The sequence below is a fragment of the Stegastes partitus genome, unplaced genomic scaffold, assembly GCF_000690725.1.
Source record: "Stegastes partitus isolate 25-593 unplaced genomic scaffold, Stegastes_partitus-1.0.2 Scaffold251, whole genome shotgun sequence".
NCBI lineage: Eukaryota > Metazoa > Chordata > Actinopteri > Pomacentridae > Stegastes > Stegastes partitus.
This window is the reverse complement of record NW_007577982.1, coordinates 256,238-276,554: the sequence shown is the minus strand read 5'-3', so window position 1 is coordinate 276,554 and position 20,317 is coordinate 256,238. Positions and strand designations below refer to the sequence as shown.

General features: G+C 41.7%; 1 protein-coding gene across 2 annotated transcripts in view; it reads right to left on the bottom strand.

Annotated features, from left to right (window-relative positions):
- spop (speckle type BTB/POZ protein) overlaps window positions 1–20,317 on the bottom strand; it is a 124,643-nt gene that overhangs the window by 37,569 nt on the left and 66,757 nt on the right. For both annotated transcript variants that reach the window (XM_008281934.1, XM_008281935.1), the window contains exon 6: window positions 10,571–10,698. In XM_008281934.1, coding sequence (XP_008280156.1) covers window positions 10,571–10,698 — 128 coding nt within the window. The remainder of the gene's footprint in view (window positions 1–10,570; window positions 10,699–20,317) is intronic.

Here is a 20,317-nt window from a genome sequence, read left to right as displayed (position 1 = left end):
TGAACATGTAAAATAAGTGATTATTTACCATTCTTCAGTCCTAACATACAACATTTTTCTTTAAAACTATTTCAAATATCTATTTTTTTTCTTCTGATTTAACTACAGTAACAAGAATGTAATTTACAATTTGTAATAATACAGGTCTTTGATGTGGATGTGATTTACGGTTTTGGCCGGTATTTTTTTATTGGTTAACGGGGGAATAATTCCTTTTTTCTGTGATTTTACCATCTATAATCTGTAATTTAACAAAACAGGCAAAACTAATAAATAACACTTAAAACATTATTGGCAAATATCGGTAAAATATAATATTTTGCTGACTTGAATATGGTTTTTAAAAAAAGTAATTTTACAGTCTAACATTGTAAAATACCATATGATTATTTTTAAAACTGTAGATTTCTTGATGTGGACATTATTTACAGTCCTGGCCTGATTTATTCTGTGATTTTACTGGATTTTATCTGTGATTTCACAAAACACAGAAAATCTGTGAAATGAAAGTTGAAAAATCATGTTTATTATACATTCAGTGGCAAATATCTGTGAAAATACTATTTTTGTTCATTTAAATACAGTAAAATAACATTATTTTTTGGTCAAGCATTGTAAAAGATCTAATCATTATTTGTGAAAATACAGATTTTTTTGACATGAATATTTATTTTTGACAGTTGTGGCGTGTCATTTCACTTTTAACGTGTAAAAACATACTTTTTCTGGGATTTAACTAGTTGTTCTCCACAATTTAACAAAGCAGTAGAATAAAAATAAAATAATTAATAACTAAAACAGTATATCTTCTTCACTTCTGCATCCTCATATGTTTACCCAACAACAGAACTAGAGCTTTCACTTCATTTCCCACTTACGTAAGACTACTTTTGACTTTCCCTTATTGCCTAACCAAACCCAAATCTCTTCCTCCCTGCGTCTCTTCCCACCTCTGCCTCTTTATCCTGCTCCGAGAGCTGCTGATGTGTGTGCGTTGTTCAGTGTGCAGGGAGAGAGCAGCTGGAGCATCTGCAGTCGTCTCCTCTGACAGCAGCACAGCATATGGCAGGGCCCTGTGAAGGATGGGTGCTGTCACCCGGCAAAGTGCTTACCCACCGACAGGAGAGGCGAACCGCACTAACACCATGAGGAAGAGGAGGAAACAGCTGAACATCAGCACCCTGCTCATTTATTCTCCCACCGTCACCTCGCCATAGGAGGGGCACAGCGCCGGAGCCTTGAAGAAAGGACTTCCGAGCAGCTAGCCAGTCACACAACATTACAGTAAATCACGTCAAAGATTGCCAATCTGCACAAGATAGACCACTCGAGAGGAAAACATTGGGTCATCTTCCAGTTCAGACATGCAGGCGCTGATCCTCACGTAGGCTCGTTGCCCTTTGATGTCTCATCCAGAGGAGCATGAGATGGGGACCGGTTACCACACTGACATGCTGCAGGCTCACGATGCTGTCTCTCATTTTCTCTAAAATGTATTTCTTTAACTCTTTAAACGTTAAGCAGTTTCGTTTTTGGCTCCTGCCGCATTTTTACCAACTGTGGGCTCATTCAACCATAACGAGTGAACGTAAAACTCATATTGACACAGTTATAGTGTCATAACATTTCATTTCCTTCATTATTAATTATACAAAAAAATTGAAAAAACCTGGAATCAACATGTACAATATTTTCCAAGTGGCCACAGGTGTCACTGGGGAAATCATGAAATTTTATCACATTCATTTTTATTTTCCCATACTTGCCTTCTCTCTGCTCTGTGTAAACACAGCCTGCAGTTCAGCCCAGTTCAACTGAAAAGTTTCTGTATTTTTGACAGGTGACTGGTGGTTGCAGCTGAGACGCTAGTAGCTTTTCAGTGGTGCTGAGGGCTGCCAAATATTTACACATTTACAGAGTCTGTTCAGGCAAATGGTGTATTTTTAGTAAATTTGTAAGAGAGACATTCATGGCCTGACACAGATAGACAGTTCAAGGACTGTCCAATACTTTTTTTTTCTATTTTAAAAGTTTCTTACTATGATAAATGCTGTAATTTTGCTGAATTATAAAAATAAAATACCATGCCACCAGGTCGTTTTAGGGTTTAGAGGGCTAAAGCACTCAAAATGTACATTAAAGCCCAGGAGTTGAATATTGTTAACCTGTGTGTCGTTGTTTTGGTTTTTAAAAATATATATTTTTACGGCGTGGTGAAATGAGAAAAGCATATTCCAACCTCTGATTCTTTAATATCTCTTTGTTAATTGTTATTTTTTGAATAAACACCATTCTGAGCATATTAAGCAGCAAAGGCGGCTCTGATAAACACACTACTGAGATATGAAATGCTATACAAGTCAATGCTGGCTTGTCCTAAACACGAGCCCTGCCAGAGGACAGTGAGCATCACATACATCTTTGTCATGGTGCCAGTTGTGAGCTCAACCCCCACAATGCTCTCTGCTTTGACTCAGATGACTTGAAACAGGTTGAGGGCAGAAAAACTTGACTGGGACATCTCTGGCAGCAAGTGCACATTTCATGTATTTCTCCAAAGCATCGTGTTTAATATTTGTAGAAGGAAGTGCTTTATCTTTGAAGGAGAGCTTGCTCTGATTGGGGGGAATCCAGCAGGTATCTCACCTGAACTCAGAGGTGCCACATTTGTCCATGTGGCACATCAACACTTTACACATTTGCCAAAACAAAGTCCACGTCTTCTCTACCTTTGTCAGGAGCAACTAAGAAATGTGTCCAAACGCCAAACTCGAATTGCTTTGCTTTTGTTTTGTAAGAACCTGCTTCAATCTTATTTTAAACTTGATTTGTTGCCGCCATCCTTCTGGTTAGAGTTTAATCCCACCTGCAGCAAAGGTAAAACCACCCACTCTCTCAGTCCACCACCCCTATTCACCAAACCCTAAGAAATGTATTCTGTGTTTAGAAACACAAGGTGGAGGTGCTACCCCTTGTTGTCGTTTGGTTAGGTAGTGTTGGCAAGTAACACTGGGTTTAAATTTGTTCTATGCCCTAAAACGTAGAATACAACAGCTAAGATTATAATACTTGAACTGAGTACCATTCAACACCCTCTGTTCTATAGTTCTGATGATTACATGGCACTTTGTTTTCAAACTATACATTAAACTTTACCTCATTTTTGTCCATCTGGTTGTTGCATGTTACTTCCTTTTGTCCTAACAGGTATCAATCCATAAATGTGTCGAATAAAGTTTGATTTGGAGAAACTTCAGCTATCATGTGACACTTCACATGGCCCAACTTCAACTTCTTGATCAAAAACACAGGTGAGGAAGGCAGAGATGCAAGTGGTCTTCTTCATCTCCTTATTTGATCTCTTTGGTTCTTTATTTTGCAGAGTTTATTAAGTTCCTAGCATTTATGACTTACCCAATCAGATCATAAGGATGTGATTTAAATTCCTCCAGCGATTAAATCCCCTCTACATATTCTGTTTCAGTCGGAAATACACCATATTGCTGCAGATAAAAATGCTCCAACATATTTAATAAACCTACGTTTTTGTTTTTTCTTCGTGGCACTTCCCAGCACTGTTTACAGAACCTGAAAAAATCCCCAAGTGAAAATTTCATCTCTCTTCCTTCTTAGTTAATTTATGTCAAGATCAGACAGCAGCCAAATATGCAGTGCTTCTCAATTTCACAAGTGTTTGCAACGTGAATGGAAGGACAGTAAAATCAATGCCAATTCAGTCTTTATCAACAGCCATTCTTCCTCTGCATACTCTCTGGTGAATTGTGGTGATTGTTGTAGGGACAAAATATTCAGCCTGATTGTGGATGAAAGAACGAAAATCAATGGGATCCAGTTTGGCTCTTACACTTGAATGCTGCTTTAAAAGCTGATATTACAGATTAAATTAGATGAATGGCATGTATTTTCTTTTCTTTACAGAGTTATATCATCCTTTCAAATAATGGCAGCTATAGTGAAACTGGGCACAGTTTAGGTAATATCAAAATGTTTGCATGTACCACAAAAGATACCGTTATGACTCAGTCAACTACTGATTGATCCTCTTGTGGAATCGAACAGCAAAAGGGCAGCAACAGGATATTAACCAAGAAGACCAGGGTTTGTGTGTCATGTGGGGCCATTATTCTCTGTTTCATTAAATCTTTTGTTTAACAGAAGTTTCAATCAGGACTTTTGTGCATGAGACCAGAGGTTGCTTCCTATGTGGGACCATTATTAGAGACCAACATTACTTGGTCAGGTTGAGGTAAACAGCACGTTTCAGGTTTAACTATGACTCTTTCACTAATTAGGTTGAAGCGTCTCCTCCGTTTACATCAGCAAAAGGACTTTCAACCAGGAGATCAAGATTCACATTCCATGTGGGACTAATAGTCCTAGACTTAAGTTTCTTTAAATCTTTCCTTTTAGTGAAAGTTTCGTAGGTACTTTAATCCAAGAGACCTGGGTACTTCTCCTACATAGCGCCATTATTCTTAGATCTAAATTTTAATTAACTAACCAAAGTTTTGTTAAAAGCTTTCATTCAGGAGACCAGAGGTTTGTGTTTTGTGTGATCATTGTACTGTGACTATTATACTTAGACTTAAGTTTCCTTTGTGCTCATTGTTTGGTTAAGTTTATGGACCAAAACTACATGGTTAGGTTTAAGAAAATGTCACACTTCAGTTGAGACTAATTATACCTACTTGTCAGAAGCTTGGTTAAATTTAGATACCAAAGGTACTTGATAAGGTTTAGGAAAGTAACACAATATAGATTAAAATTCAACTCTTTCACAGCTTCTCCTCCATTTTTTTTTTATACCAGATTGATCCTTAAACTTAAGACTTGTTGAGTCTTTCATTAAACAAAAGTTACATTTAGGACTTTTAATCACAAATCCGGGAGTTGCTTCCCATGTGGGATCCTTATTCTTCGACCCAAGTTTAATTGTCACTCATTATTTAGAGTTGACTTTCACTTACTGCTCGGTTAGGTTTAGGAAAATAGCCTGGTTTGGGTGAAAATAGAACTCTTTCACACATATTTCAAGGCTCTCATTTTCCAAGTTACCAGATTGGTTGGCTGAAAAGTAGCGACAGCAAATTAATAAAAGCCAAAGCTATGTTGATTTGAAACATATTTGCGATACATCACCAACATAATATGTTTCCCTCAAAACGCAATCGAGAATGCAGTTTAGTAGTTGTACAGGGATGTATTTTTTTGCAAGAAAATGAATAAAACAGTGTGCAAACAGTGGATCTCATGGTCCATCTTGTATGTTGGATGAAGAAGACAGACTCAAAACCAAAATGTGTCCGGCAGCAGAAGCTCTCTGGCTCTACTCTGGCTGACTGAAGGTGGACCACTGTGTTCCTCTGCTTTTCACTGGCCAATTTAAGATGACTGACAGTAACTTTCACCATAAACTCCTTCCTCCCAAAACAACCCCTTCTTTTCCCTTTAGTCAATCAAAACAGACTTCCACAGTAGTAACTCTTACGTTGTCAGTCAAGGCAACTCTGCCTGCAGGCAAATCGCAACAGCCTAAAGTTGTCGAGATTTCTTGAAGGAGCCACGGGGCGTCTAGCATGTGTGTCTGCTGTTGCTCCAAAAAAATATTTTAAGCATTTGCATTATCTATAGCTTGAACAGCGAGGTAGCAATGGTTTGACCTTAAAGCAAGAGGTTACCTGCGGCGCTGACGGGGGAAAGAGAGAGAGGATTAACCTCCTTTACCTTTGCGTCTCATTAGAGGAGGAAGGAGACGAGAAAAAAAAGACGTGTCATACTCATGAAAACATTCTCTTTCATACTAAATTCAATCTTGGCCTTTTGTTTTTACCCTCTATCATCTTCATTATTCATCTTGGTCTGTTCTTCACCCCTGCAGCTCGATGCCACCCAGTGTGCCCACTTTTTCCTGAGAAGGCCTTTCCTTCAATCTCTGCTCGCTGTGCCTCCTTCCCCTCTTCCTTTTTTTTTATCTCTCGCTGTCCCTCTTGCTCTCTTTTGACAGCCAACGCAGCACCTTTAATGGGAGCTATCTCCTCATTAAATACCTGCAGGTGTCTGCAGTGCTTTGGCAGGGATGGAGAGGGGAAGAGAGAGACGGAGACAAAGAAAGACACAAAGAAAAGGAGAGAGAAAGACCTAGCAGCGGCTGGTGTTGTTTAGGCCCTCTCTGACACGACATATAGCCAGATTCCCTGTGCTAAATCTGAATTCCTAATGTCTCTGGAGGCAACTGAACCGAGTGCAGGGACCAAGGGTCATGAGGAGAGGTTGAGCCAGTATCCCCTCTCTAACAGTCATCTGGCTTCTCCTCATAGCTTTTTCGCCTCTTTGACACTCTACTACACAGACTGGAAGAAATAAGGGAGACGAAGGAGGGCAAAGAGGGAGGAAAAGTGGCAAAGCTGAGCAGAGGGAAGAGACAAGGGACATGGAAGAGAGGTGAAGGTGGAGCGCGAGGGGAGGGGAAAGTAAGAAACCGATGTTCAAAAGTGGGAGGCAGCGAGACATGAAAAGGAAAAACAGAGGAGAGGAGGAGGAGAGCGGGTTTGAATGAGAGATAAGATGGAGGGGGAAAAGAGAAAAAGTGGAAGAGATGAGAGAAGAGAGAGGAGGAAGAGAGCTGGGCTTTGGGGCGATGGGGCTCTCTCAGATGCAGGACGGGACCATCTGGACGAAAGCGGAGCCAGGTCTCTGACAGTAAACACTGGGCATCACTTTCACATGGAAAAGGACCAGGAAAAGAGATTCAAACACCCGTTCCACACTTTCTTACCACCAGCCACCCGCCGTACCCCACCCAATAACCAGCTCTGCCAACCGTCCTGCCCACGTGTTGGTGGAAAACACAACCAGACCTCGATATTGGCAGTTTCATCACTGCTGCACACAACATCCCACTTCCAGACTGCCCTTTTTCTATAACACACTGCCTTGCAGTATGTTTTAGAATTGATTTTAAAACACTTTTGCCTGTCTATATATCACATCTCTGACTTTCTCTGAGAATATAAACTCTGTATGCCTCTCGGGTCATCTGTGGGCATTCTGCTAAATGTTTCCAGAGTCCAGAAAATAGCATACACAGACATGTTTAAGAAACGTCCGTTGGGTCTGTGACTACTTTTCAAAACACAGAATTACAGCCTTGCAGGTTGAATGCTTCTGACAGCCAGTCAAACTGCAGTTTACATCCATGTCCGTTTAGACTCATGAAATATATGTAGCAAAGACTTTGATGGATCTGAATAAAGCCGATTCTGACAGAACATAAAGTTGTAGCCAAGACAGCAGACAATACTTCAAATATTGATTTTTCTGCAAAGAAGCTGCAAATGCTAAAACGTGGCTCCCTCACACATTTCTTCAGTCAAGCAGCACAGAAAGTTTATGCAGTGAACATAGTTGAAGGTGAAATTTAGTCTCTAAAAAATCAGCATCAAGCCAAGTAATGGTCATGATCTCTCCTTATGGTTGTGGTGTTGAGTAAAGGTGTTTCTGCAGAATATTATGTCACAGTGAAGTAAGGCTACATGAGTTTTTTTCAATTTAGTATTTTTTTAATTTCAGTTTTACATCTATTTACTTTTCTCCTGCTCTCTGTGCTCACATACACTGTGGTTTAATACAGCTGAATGCCCAACAAATGTATCTATTTCTGTTGTCAGAAAACGGAACATTTTAACCACCGCTCACTTCTGTGCTGCTGCTCTGCTTTGCTAAAATCCTGATTTCAAAACTGCAATGGCATCCGGTAAACATATACAAGTTAAAGATGATGAATTCAGTCATATTTTCTGAGACTTTGAAGCGACAACCACAGTCAGAGCACAACTTCACTGTGAGTGAAAAATGACCTGCTTTAGCTGCTCTGTGCTGCTAAATAAATACTGCGTCCACAAACATTTTCAGTTTGTTAAGGGGATTCTTTCGGAGCTTCATGAAATAATGAGTCCTCTTTTTCAGGTTTAGCTTTACAGTTTTGCACTTTAACATGTAAACCTTTGTTGACACCTTGTACTATGCTGCTTGGTGCAGTGACATACGTTTAGTCAAAATACATAAACCTAGATGAAAGTGTCACTTTGCCTGGTTGAAAGAATATTCTTGCTGATTAATAATTTAGGCTAATCAAATAATTGAAAAAAATAGTCACTGTTGCAACATTTTGACCTACTAAACATCCATCCATCGACTTAGGGCAAAGGCAAGGGACACTCTGGACAGGTCACCAGTCTATCACAGGGCCACACTTAGAGACAGACAACCAAGCACACTCACATTCACACCTATGGACAATTTAGAATCACCAGTTAACCTCAGCATGTTTTTGGACTGTGGGAGGAAGCCGGAGAACCCAGAGAGAACCCACGCTACACAGGGAGAACATGCAAACTCCACGCAGAAAGATCCTGGGTGTCCTCACCGGGATGCGAACTGGCGACCTTGCTAACCAACGCCCACCTTGCATCCCTCTCCTACTAAACAGTTGAGTGAAATTTTTGTCATAATTGAATTCTTGAGTTCAGATCAAAAACAGGTTTCATGAGGTCACACTGACCTTCAACCACCAAATTGTAATCAGNCCTGGACAGGTCACCAGTCTATCACAGGGCCACACTTAGAGACAGACAACCAAGCACACTCACATTCACACCTATGGACAATTTAGAATCACCAATGAACCTCAACATGTTTTTGGACTTGTGGGAGGAAGCCGGAGAACCCAGAGAGAACCCACACTGCACGGGTAGAACATGCAAACTCCACACAGAAAGATCCTGGGTGTCCTCACCGGGATGCGAACCGGCGACCTTGCTAACCAACGCCCACCTTGCATCCTTGTCCTACTAAACAGTTGAGTGAAATTTTTGTCATAATTGAATTCTTGAGTTCAGATCAAAAACAGGTTTCATGAGGTCACACTGACCTTCAACCACCAAATTGTAATCAGTGCATGTTTGAGCCTAATGAAAGTTTGTTCCAGATGTTGCTGACATCACGATCACAAGATATGAACAAACATGAGGTCACAGTGACTCTGACCCGTCTGCGGTCCAATCGATTCTAATCAATTCATCGTTGAGTCTAAGTTTGTGCCAAACTTCGGAAATTTCCTTGAGGCGTTCTTAGATATCGTGTTCACAAGAACGAGGAAAACGAATGGATGACCTGAAAACATAGTGACGCCTCCAGCCTGAGCATAAAACCTGGAAATGTTCTCTGCCTCTTTTATTTATCTATTTCTCTATTTACACAGTTTTTATATTAAACACACTCGTGTTTTCCTTGTGTGTAAAATGTGCAACATAAATCAGGTTTGCCTTGCCTCGCATGTTCATCAGCAGAGCTGGCTAATTACCACAGTACAACGGATCTTTACGGGGGAGGAAGTGGCCACCGAGGACTTGAACCAGCAACCCCGCCTCCTCCCCTCCAGGAGAGTGGATGAATTCAGGGAGAGAGGGCCCTTCAAGGTAACTAATCCCTCTCTCTTCCTGCTCATCCTCTCCAGCAAACAGTCTCATCCTCAAAATTATGTCCCAACGAGACACGCCTGCACAAACACACACAATATATGCATAAGATACTCCTACACACACACACACACACACACACACACACACACACGCAAACACACACACAACTCTACCCCCCATCCCACATGGCTCTGGAGAGGCAGCACTGCCCCTCCTACCCCTCTGTCAATAAGCCCAGTTTGGAAACACTTTAAACAGACTTGCACACTGCACCACTACAAAAAGGGAAAACTTCAAGACATGCTCTCCTCCATACCCGCAGGGTTAATTAGAATTGTTTTAAACAGCCACTGCCATGCTTTTTAAACATTTATGGGTGCATGCATTACAACTAAGGCATTAACATATCCAGAAAGTTTAACCTCTTCTCTGCTCTCTGGCTCAATTACGAGGAGCAGAGGGGAACGAGAGGGAGGACAGTTGACCTCTGCTGCCCCCTGTGTTACAGCGGAAAAACAACAAGGGAATTTTCAATGAGGAGCAGCAGCCAGCTTTGGATCAGAGGAATCGGAGCCAAGTCACCATGCAGCCTGAATGACAATCAGCTTGTATGTTAGTGATGAAAGAGAGATCTACACCCAGAGGCTATGTAGTACCAATAAAAACATACATTATTCACTAACAGGGACATAGAATGAGTGGTAGTGTTGCATAAAAAGATGAGTGAAACCGAAATTACAGTTGTGATCACTCCGAGGCAAAAACCACGAATGCAAACAAGAAATTTAGATATTTCAACAGCACGCATTATTATTAGGTTTTAATAAAATTATACATTCCGGGTTAATCCAAACAGTTCTGCTAGTGCACACACAACTCAACATCAAAATTTGGTTAATTACAGGTGTCTGTGTTTGCAGTCTGATGAATGATCCAATAATATAAGCAGGATTATCATTTCTGAATGTGCAAGCTGTACTGTGAATTTCTCCTGCAAAGATTTTTTTTTTTTTTAAATGAGGGCACATTGAGCTCCGCTTCACAAACAACCTGAGTTCAAATGAACTCACCTCGCAGAAAAGTGTTAGTTTGTCATCAGGCAGCAGACCGTTGGCCTCGTCCAGGAGGAAGTCCCTCCTTATGAACTTTTTGAAACCCCAGTCCTTCCCTTGGACAAAACGGTACGCCCTCTGGCTCTCTGGAAAAGAGAAAGAAAAAAAAAAAAAAGACACTCACGGACCAACAAGGAGAAACAAGATTATTTGGAGACTTTCACAACGTGATTAAGCTCTGCGTGTGCGAATGTGTGTGCGAAAGAGAAAGTTTGTTATGAGTCATGGCCATAAGCGGCGGAGGAACAATGGCGAAAGAGGCTGGGTGCAGGAAGTAATGCCTGCAGGGAGCTTTTAACACTTCAGAAGAAAACAGAATCTCTCTCTCTCTCTCTCTCTCTCTCTCTCTCTCTCTCTCTCTCTCTCTCTTTCACTCCCTCCATCCTCTCGCCGCCACATAAAGACTAGTGGTAAACATGAGACAGAACGGCTGTGCCTCTTTGGCCAAGAAGTGAGAAATTGCAGGGATCAAAGCAGTCCAATTATCATGTGTTTATGGAGTGCCAATTATCTCTGACAGTGGCAGGAAGGATTCTGTAACACTCAGTTGAACTACAAAGACGCAGGAAAGGTGGTGGAGTTCTTGTGTGTACAACAGTCACACTGTGGGGGCGGTCGCAGCTTTCTACAGTCACCTAACAGTCACAAATGCTCACATACAAGGTCAAAACGTAATGGCTATGAACTATGACTGCTGCAGAGATCACAGCAAATTAAAGCTAATTGCACATAGAAGGAGAACCAGGCACTAACACATAAATTCAGCAAGTAGCTGGAGCTCTGTTGGAGGGATGTAACACCATTTTTTGGAGGAATTACATCATTCACCATTTTGTTAATGAGAGGAAAAACGCTTCCTCGGGCACTACTTTGGGATTTCTGAATCAGAGGAGCCGAACTTTAGTGATAGGCCGTTTCTGGGTATCTCTGTAAGACATCTATTCCTATGAGACATAACCATACCACCACATGATGAAGGTAACAACTTAAGGCTTTTTATCTGTTTTTTATGCACCTTACACTGTAAAGGGTTACATGGCTACACAGGGTAACGCACCCTAAGCTACAAAGGAATCACCAGAAACCAATTCGTTTCTCAAGTCTTTTCATTTCATTTCTTTCTCATCAAGAGCCTTCCAATGATGCCCTACATACATGATGCCATCAAAATCCAATCATCCATGCATGTGGATTCTTAAATTGTGTTGGCACGGATAAGAAACTCAAGCCAGGAGAAAATTCACAAAAAACCTACAGAAGATTCAACGACTAAAACCACCAGGTACGCTGCTCCACACATCTTCAGTGTATGTAGGCTGCCTCAATGTCCTCTGTCTCTTCACATAATCCCAGACTGAATCCATGATGTTAAAATTGAAGACTCTGAGGGGGTCAGAGCATCTACTGCCTGTCCTTCTTGTTTCTGAAGATAATTCTTTGGCTGTAAAATTGTGCTGCAGAATGAATGTAAACATCTGAATTCTTGCCTAATTTTTTTTTCACAGGGCTGCATGTAAATCAGTGTTTGTGCATGAATCTAATTAGAGACCATGTATGCAAACCTAACAGGCAGCTCATAGAGGGGGGTATACACTGATGAGCCAAAACATTGTGGCCACCCCTGCCTAATCTGCTGTTGATCCTTCAGCTGCCAAGCAGCTCCGACCCGCCAAGTCATGCACTCTGAAGATGCCCTGTGGTATCTGGCACCAACACGGTAGCAGCAGTTCCCGTAAATGGAAAGTCCTGTAAATTGAGAGGTGTAGCCGCGGCAGATCAAACTTGTTCCAGGACTTCCCCCAACACCCAGTCACCATCGGATCACTGCTGGCCAGGAACACCCGACAAGAATTGCCAACATCAAAACAATTGTCTGCCCCATTGACCGTATATAAAGACACAAGAATTCTCTGTGACGGCACTTATAAGTTTTCTGAACAGTAGTTTTCAAGCTCAGCATGGTGGCTTTGGCCATCAAGCACTGCCAAGATGGCGGACATGCGTTTTCTAACTCCTATCTAACTAAAAACTGAACATAGGTGTAAAGTGGAGCTGAGGTGGGCCATGGAGTGTCCCAAGATGGCACCAACCTGTCACTCAGAACATTCATGTCCTGAATTACGCATAACTTTAAGCCTTAATACAATTTAAATGGATGAGTTGGATAAAAATTCACCTCTTGTATAATTGTCACAAATGGGGAAATTAGCTACAGAGACAAAAACTGTTATTTTTAGCAGGCTTTAAACGTGAGTCTTTTCTCTGTAAAGTTGAGTATTTTAACATAGAGATCTCTGGGGATTGACTCACTTTTGGAAACAGCCTCAAGTGGTCATAGGAGGAATTGCAGTTTTGAATTTATTCAGCCTCGGAGGTTTGCTGCTTGTCAAGGTCACTCAGGTCTTTCTGCCTGTCCATTTCTCCCATATAAAACATACTGACCTTCGGAACCATGTTTTGAATGTTTGCTTACCATCTAATCTATACCAGACCTCGACATGTCACAAGATAATCGTTATTTGCTTCAAGTATAAACCGATGGTGTGCCTGGCAGGTGATCAGAAAAAGATATTTTAAGCTGGACATAAGGATGAGTAAAATGTAAATGTTTTGACAGCTCAAAAATATGAAATACTATGAGGTGAAATGTACAATTATTCGCTATATGAAAATCTGAACCAGTGCTTTTTAGAGCGGCCTGAATGCTCACCGCAAAAAAAAACTATACAAATGCTTTAAGCCTAATTTATTACTCAGCAGCTATTAAGTGCTCACGATCATCATTGGCATTTATGAAATTTAAGACTTCTGCAGAACATGCAGACAATCTTTATGCATTCACAATCCACATTCAATTCAGGTGTTAATGCCAGACAATGAAAAATGGTAAAGACAACCTTTAAATCGTGTTAAATGAAATCTCTTCTTGAAGACCTTTGATAAAAGCTGATGGAGCTGGCTAAAAGCTACCACATACCAAGAGGTCATCACCTCTCGGGCTCATACCTCTGCAAGTGTGTGCACACTACATAAGTTTAGTCGTGGTACTTCAAACAGACTTGCCTTCAGGCTGCTCTTGCGTAGAGATCCCGACAGGAGATCTGCTGACAGATCACAGTGGGAAGCACTAAGATGAAGTGTCAATGCTGCTGTAAGATCCTGCGTCAAATCCCCTGTTTGGATCTGAGAGACCAGGCAGCCAAAGAGCGGATTGGTGGAGGAGTGCAGTGCATATGCAGTTACTCCCATCACTGCTCATGCAGGGGGCCCTTCACTGTAATCCCCTGCCTCTAGAGGCTGCGTACGCACAAGTAGCTGACAGGAATCACCATGCAAACACACACATGGAAGCACGAGTGCAAGCCAATTCAAAAAATTTACAAATCCATGGACTCCGCTTTTTATAACATTACTTTATTCATTGTTCTGCCACTGTGCGTAACAGAATCTAAGCATATTCAAAACAGAGTTTGTAGACCAAAGATATCTCAGAGCAAATCTGAGCAGGTTTAAAAATAGAGTCAGACTTTTGTGACCTTCATACACATTTGTAGCTGCTGAGACACAAGGCAGTAAAATTAGTACAAGGATCCTTCGCAGAAATCTTCGAAAAGTCTTCTTTCTCCGCTGACTTTCACACACTCTTTCATGTCCTTTAAGCATGTTTGATAGACCTGGTATGTGAGACCCAGGTGAAGTCCCGAGGCACAGAAACGACTTGTGAAGTTGTGTTATTTGGGTATGAAACAAGGCTACCAGTGATGAGTGAGGACCGCCCCAGTGGCAGAATCTTAAGCTACACTGGGGGGGCGAGGAGAGAGGCTGGCAGCAGAGAGAGACGGAGGGAGAAGGAAGCCAAGAGTTGAAGAGAGGTGAGAGGGAATGCTGAAAGAAGCCCGGGCAGACTCGGGGAAAAGAGGAAGAGAGGTGTGACTTCTTCAGCGCTCAGCCGTGACAGTGAGGCGACTGTGTGAATGTGTGCATGCATAGAGGCAGCGATGATGATGAAGGCATGTGTGTGTGTCTGCTGAGCTCAGCTAATGCCATGCTGCCATCTCCAGTGGCGCATCAGAAAACCTGCACTGGCAGAGAATCAACTGCAGGTCAGATCGCTGGTGCTCACTCTTTCAGCGAGCTGGCCGCTGTGGTGGGAGTGCAGCCACTCTGCCAGAATACCAAAAAGAGCTGGGCAGCGGCAGAGGGGGTCGGTGCAACTGAGATATCCGACGGGAAAAGAAGGATGAGCGATGAAAAAGACTGGCATGAAAGAAAGATTAGCAACATAGGAGTCGTAGCTCAACTTTAGTGGAAGTAGACTGCACAGATTTCATGGATGTTTTAAGAAAATTAGAATAAAACTGTGTGAAAAATCACACTTACAATGCAGACAGCTACAGGTACCACACAGTAAAGAACATTTTTTTTAACCACTTTGCAGTTGCACTTTGATAGTTCACCAGCATGGAAGAGTGAAGTTTCTCACCCTGCCAACAACACAAAAAAAAAAAGACTGAAGGTGATGAGGAAGGTGAGAAAAATGAAGTCTGAGCTGGAGACAGAGAGAAGAGGAGGGAAGCGGGAGCAATGCCAGGGTGTTTAAGTGAGCAGGGCATCCATATTCAGGCAGAGGGCTCAGGGGCACGGTTGGCACACAGAAAGAGAAGGTCGCCAGAAGACGAGCTGGCATGTAGAAAAATAACAGCCGACACAGCAGCCAGAGTCAACATCTCTCTTCCTGTCTGTCACTCTTCTGGCCTTATCTTTCACACATTCAACTTCGGCAAAATCCCCACACGAAGCACGACTTATGACCACCAACACACCGCACTTATCCATTTCCCAACGAATTGATGCGAAAGGGCAATCAGTGCACAAGTCAACTGGCAAGCCCTCAGTTAGTACAAGTGTAGACGCCTGAGCCAATGGAGCAAATGCATCCCCACAAATTCCCAAATTCATGCTAGCAGCTGTAGTTGTTGTATTTTACTGTATCTTTATACGTTAATTTACTTAAACAGTTTAAACAACTGACTGTATATCTGATTAAAGTACGGGCTGCAAGGCGGCTCGGTGGTTAGCACTGTCGCCTCACAGCTAGAAGATCCACTGTTCACATCCCAGTTAGGCTTAAGCGATGAGGATGAAGCGATGTATAGATAATGGATGGATTGATGGATGATTAAAGTACTCTACAGTAAAATATATATAGACTTTCCAAAGATATACTGTTTATATAATTCTGATGGCTTTTTTCACTATTGATGAGTGAAGTTAAATTTTCACATTCTCTTCTCTTTGAAAGTATAAATTGTGAGTTGCAGACATGCTCCATAAATAGTGTGGCTTTAGTATTTCTGATCCAGAATTGAGATGTACCAACTCGTTTAAAAATGGATAATTCCCTGAAACACCGAAAACAAGACTGAGGTAAACATTTGGCCCGTTTCATGACTTTTGAAATACAGCATGATGTTCATTTTGTAAATTATGGTCCCTTTTAGAGAAAAACATGAGATAAAGCAGGGTGTGTTATACAGCTGGGGTACCTTGTGACTGACAGGTCGCTACCATATCATTGTGTCTAGTGTCCTTGAGTTCTCCATCAGATCCACCTCTTATTGTTATACCCGCTTTCAAAAGAGTAATAAAGCAATGCCAAAATGAAAAACTTGGGCTTCAAAACAGACAAACAAACCATTGGGTGACGTCACAGTCGCTATTCCCATCACATCGTACCTCCTTCTACTGGTGGGTTGAAACGGTCACAGGTACACGGAAAATATTTTGTCATTCCCAGGTGACTGTTTCTTGACTTAATCCAAGGGGTTAGGTGGTGTAAAAATGCAGGAAATTAGTTTAGATTACATTTTTCTCTGAGGAAGGACGTCAGACCAGCTGTAAATTATGTGTCTATATAAGTCTGCTCCTCCATTTGAACCCTCTGAACCCCAAGCACTTTCTGGGCGTCTTTTTTGCTCCTGCCACATTTTTACTTACTCTGGGATTATTTTGTCACTGCAATATAAATTCCTGCGCCTTGATGGAATGAGCAGAAACACAAGATTCATTTGTTTTAAAAAAGAACTTTCAATTGTCTTCTGTGCCGGGTGCAATAAGTTATAAATATAGAAAATCTAAACTTTTTATTTTACAAAAATGTTATTTTGTCACATTGTTGTTGTTTGTGAACGAATCAGTCATGTCTTTACCATTGTTCCAAAGTTGCAGAATGTGGTGAAAGCAATTTATTTTTGGTACGTTTCTGAATAAGACGTGTAGAATAAAATTATTTTGATCAAATATCATGATTGTAAGGTTAGATTTAGTTAATTTTCCCAATCAAACTGCACGTTACATAATATTAGTTAAAGGATTGTTGGAAAGCTTTATTCTTCAAGTTCTTACAGTTTCTACCTTTGATAATTGCTTAAATTTTGTTTATTTTTTTAAAGACAACATGCCTTTCAGACCAGCCGGTGAGTTTCAGTGTTTAACGGGTTCAAATATACCAGCTGCTCATGAGTACATTTGTATGTTTATCTCACTACTATCTACATTCACTTTTATTCCCATCTACACATTGATTCTACCTGGCAGACAGGTACACAAATAAATGTGACACATAGAGTCCTTCAGAGAAGAAAATCTAATCCCTATTGAAGATTGAGCTCTATAAGCTCGTGTCAGCACAAACATGTCTATTGACATTCTTCCTACCAATGTCAATAGCATCTGATTATGTAAAGACTGACCAATAGCTTCTACTCTATCAGCTGCGCTGCACTCGCCCACACAGAATGCCTGATCACCTCCATCAGTTACTGAGGGCAACAGACTCTGACAAGCTCACACCCAGAGCTTCAATTAGACGAGACAAAAAATGCCAAATCTTCGGCTGCAGAATAAAAGAAGACCACACCAAAAAACCTGCTGTAACTAGACTCTCTAGCCGGCTCATATACACAGAAGCTCGCTTAGCCGTTGGCTATAACACAACAAAACCATTGTCTGTAGGGGAGACTTAACATGGAGACTATTTGAATACAAAACAGCTTGCGGCAGAGGAGGCGAACTTTCCATCTCTCCTCTCCGAGCTGTCAGAACAGGAGTCTGCAGGGGGGCAGCTGTTTTCTCTGGCAAAAGGAGGAGGAAAGAGAGGGGGGGTGTCAAGAGACAACTTACAACCCACCCAACAGCCTCAGAGGAGAGAACCAGCACATTAAGGCAGGGAGAGAAATGATGTGGCCAAGTACGGTGTTAGGGAGGAGGGCGGCGGGCATCCACTGCTGCCTGAATCTATCTCCATTAGTAAGTACAGACCATCAGAGGATCCAGACTCAGACACACGCTCTCTAGTGGGGGGCTCAAGGGCTGACTGATGCGGATGGGGTGTTTCATTAGATAATGTCAAGCTTTCCAGTCAAAATCTGCCATCACAGTATAGCAGCAAAGTTTGAACTCTATTTATACCTCTTCGTTTAAGTACTGCAGGGACTCTCCTAATTCTGAATATGCACACACCACTCCACATATCAACATCTGTAACAACTCTGAGTCTGGGTAAAATTATATATAATGACAGAAACTCAGAAAGCTACAAAAGACACAAATTCAGAACAACAGCTTAAACACAACCTCCAGCTCCTCAGCTGTCTGGCTCAGTACAGGATTTCCATCAGCTAGATTTGTGTCGTGTCAGCAGCAGTAATGTTTCTCTGCTACATTTCAATACAGTGAGCTCACTACCATGTCTGAATTCTTCAACTAACTATTCTGGTCTAAAGGATTCCAACTTAATATGCATTGTATTAAAAATTGCCCCTGCAGGGAGAAAGCGTGTTCGAAGGCCAAGCGGTGTCCTGCCACATAAACAGTCCTCAGCCACTCAGCTTTCTTAATTAAGCCACTTTGTTTTTATTTGGCCTTTTTTCCTGGAGGCCTGGATTAAATTGGATTCTAAATGATCCAGAACCGATAGAGCAATCTTTACTGCCATATTCTTAGACGGAGTGCTCACTAAACTGTCACAAATATGCTGGCAGTTGGGTAATTTTCTCCAGTGACAAGGCGAGCGAAGAGGAGAGCCCAGGTCTCCCCAGGGAGATTGTGGGAAGATTGGAGGAGGGCATATGGCAAGAATGGGATGGGGTGTGCACCATAGAGCACACCATTTATAGCCGAATGCCCCCTGAGACACAAAAAGAGAGAAGGGGAGGAAAATGAGATCCTCATCACTTCACTCGGCGTTCCCTGCGTTCAGGCTTCTCTGAGGTCATTTAGGGGAGCAATGCTCACAAAGCAGTGAAGTCAAGTTCCTCAAAGATCTGTTTATTACCACAGGAAAATCCTCTCCAGCAGATTACATTATACTAGTCAAGGGAGAACGTTTTCTTGAGTCTGGCACTAAGAATTAAGAGGTGGTATTCCAACATTACAGGGCAGAAATAGCTCAGCTCCATAGATATAAGGTGTGCTTATAAGCCTGCTATTGGCTGCTGATTTCAGGCAGCTTTCTCCGGCCAATCCACTTTGTGCGCGTTAGAGTTTTTTAAAAATTCCTCTCACTATGGAAAACAACAGCAACTTCCTTGCTGTGTTCTTGCATGTTTGCCTACATGTTATAGAAAAAGTTCCATTTTCAATGCATGGTCTAACCTCTGCAGTGAGCTTACGAGGGTAAACCAGTCAGAAGGCATAAAAAACAGTTTTGGTAATAAGTGGTGGTGATAACGAAGGACCAGAAAGCCGTACAGTGAAGACAAAGAATAGCTGCCAGCCTATATTTCTTATACAACGATCTCCTGACATATTTGTTGGCAATGATTCTGTAAATATCCACGTTTTGAGCTAGACTGTTGGAAAGTTTTTAAAAAGTTTTGCAAAAACCCAATGCTGTTAGTAAATCATCTGTAACTTTGAGTCAAATGAGCTCCTCAAGAGCGAAGGTGTAGGCAAGTTTCAGTTGTTGGGCACCAATTATCCAGTTATCAAGGACAGTCAGGGGTGATAGCTGCAGCGTACATCAGTAAATATCAAGAAACAGCTGCTGGCCTGTAATTCTATTGTGTACAGGTCTCCTGCAATAGTTGATGCCAACGGTAGATGGGAGGCTGCAAATGTCAACGTTTCAAGACCGACTGGTTGGAATTGGTGTGAATGAATTCATATGTGACCCATCTGCACGAAATCAGTCGCATTGCACCTTGGGCTAAATCCGAGATACAGCCCGAATTAAGTTAACAGATGATAAAATGTTGATTTTGGGTTTCTTACTTAGATCGGTCCATATCGCTGTCAAATACCATCTAGCACAATGCAGCTGATTTTGTGCAGATGTTCGTGCACATATAGCGATATCAGCAAAAAAACGTTCTGCATGAACCCCACCCCACTAACAAAATGTCTGTGGTTTTAATAAGTCAAGCGAGATCCTCCAGAGCTAAAGTCTATGCAAGCTTCAACTGTTAAACACCACTGACATCTTAAGTTTGGTTTTCTGGAGGTTTTTTTTTGCAGAATCAGCCATTATAAGATTTTATCAGACCGTGTGAAACTATTCCATCAAAACAGGCTTCCCCCAGTCACTATTTGCACTATTTTGCAGGACGCTAAACCTGATTCTTTGTTTACATCGCAAAATCACATGAAGCTAGCCATAAAAAAGGCGGTTTCATCCACAGCTTAATTTAACACTTGTATGGAGGT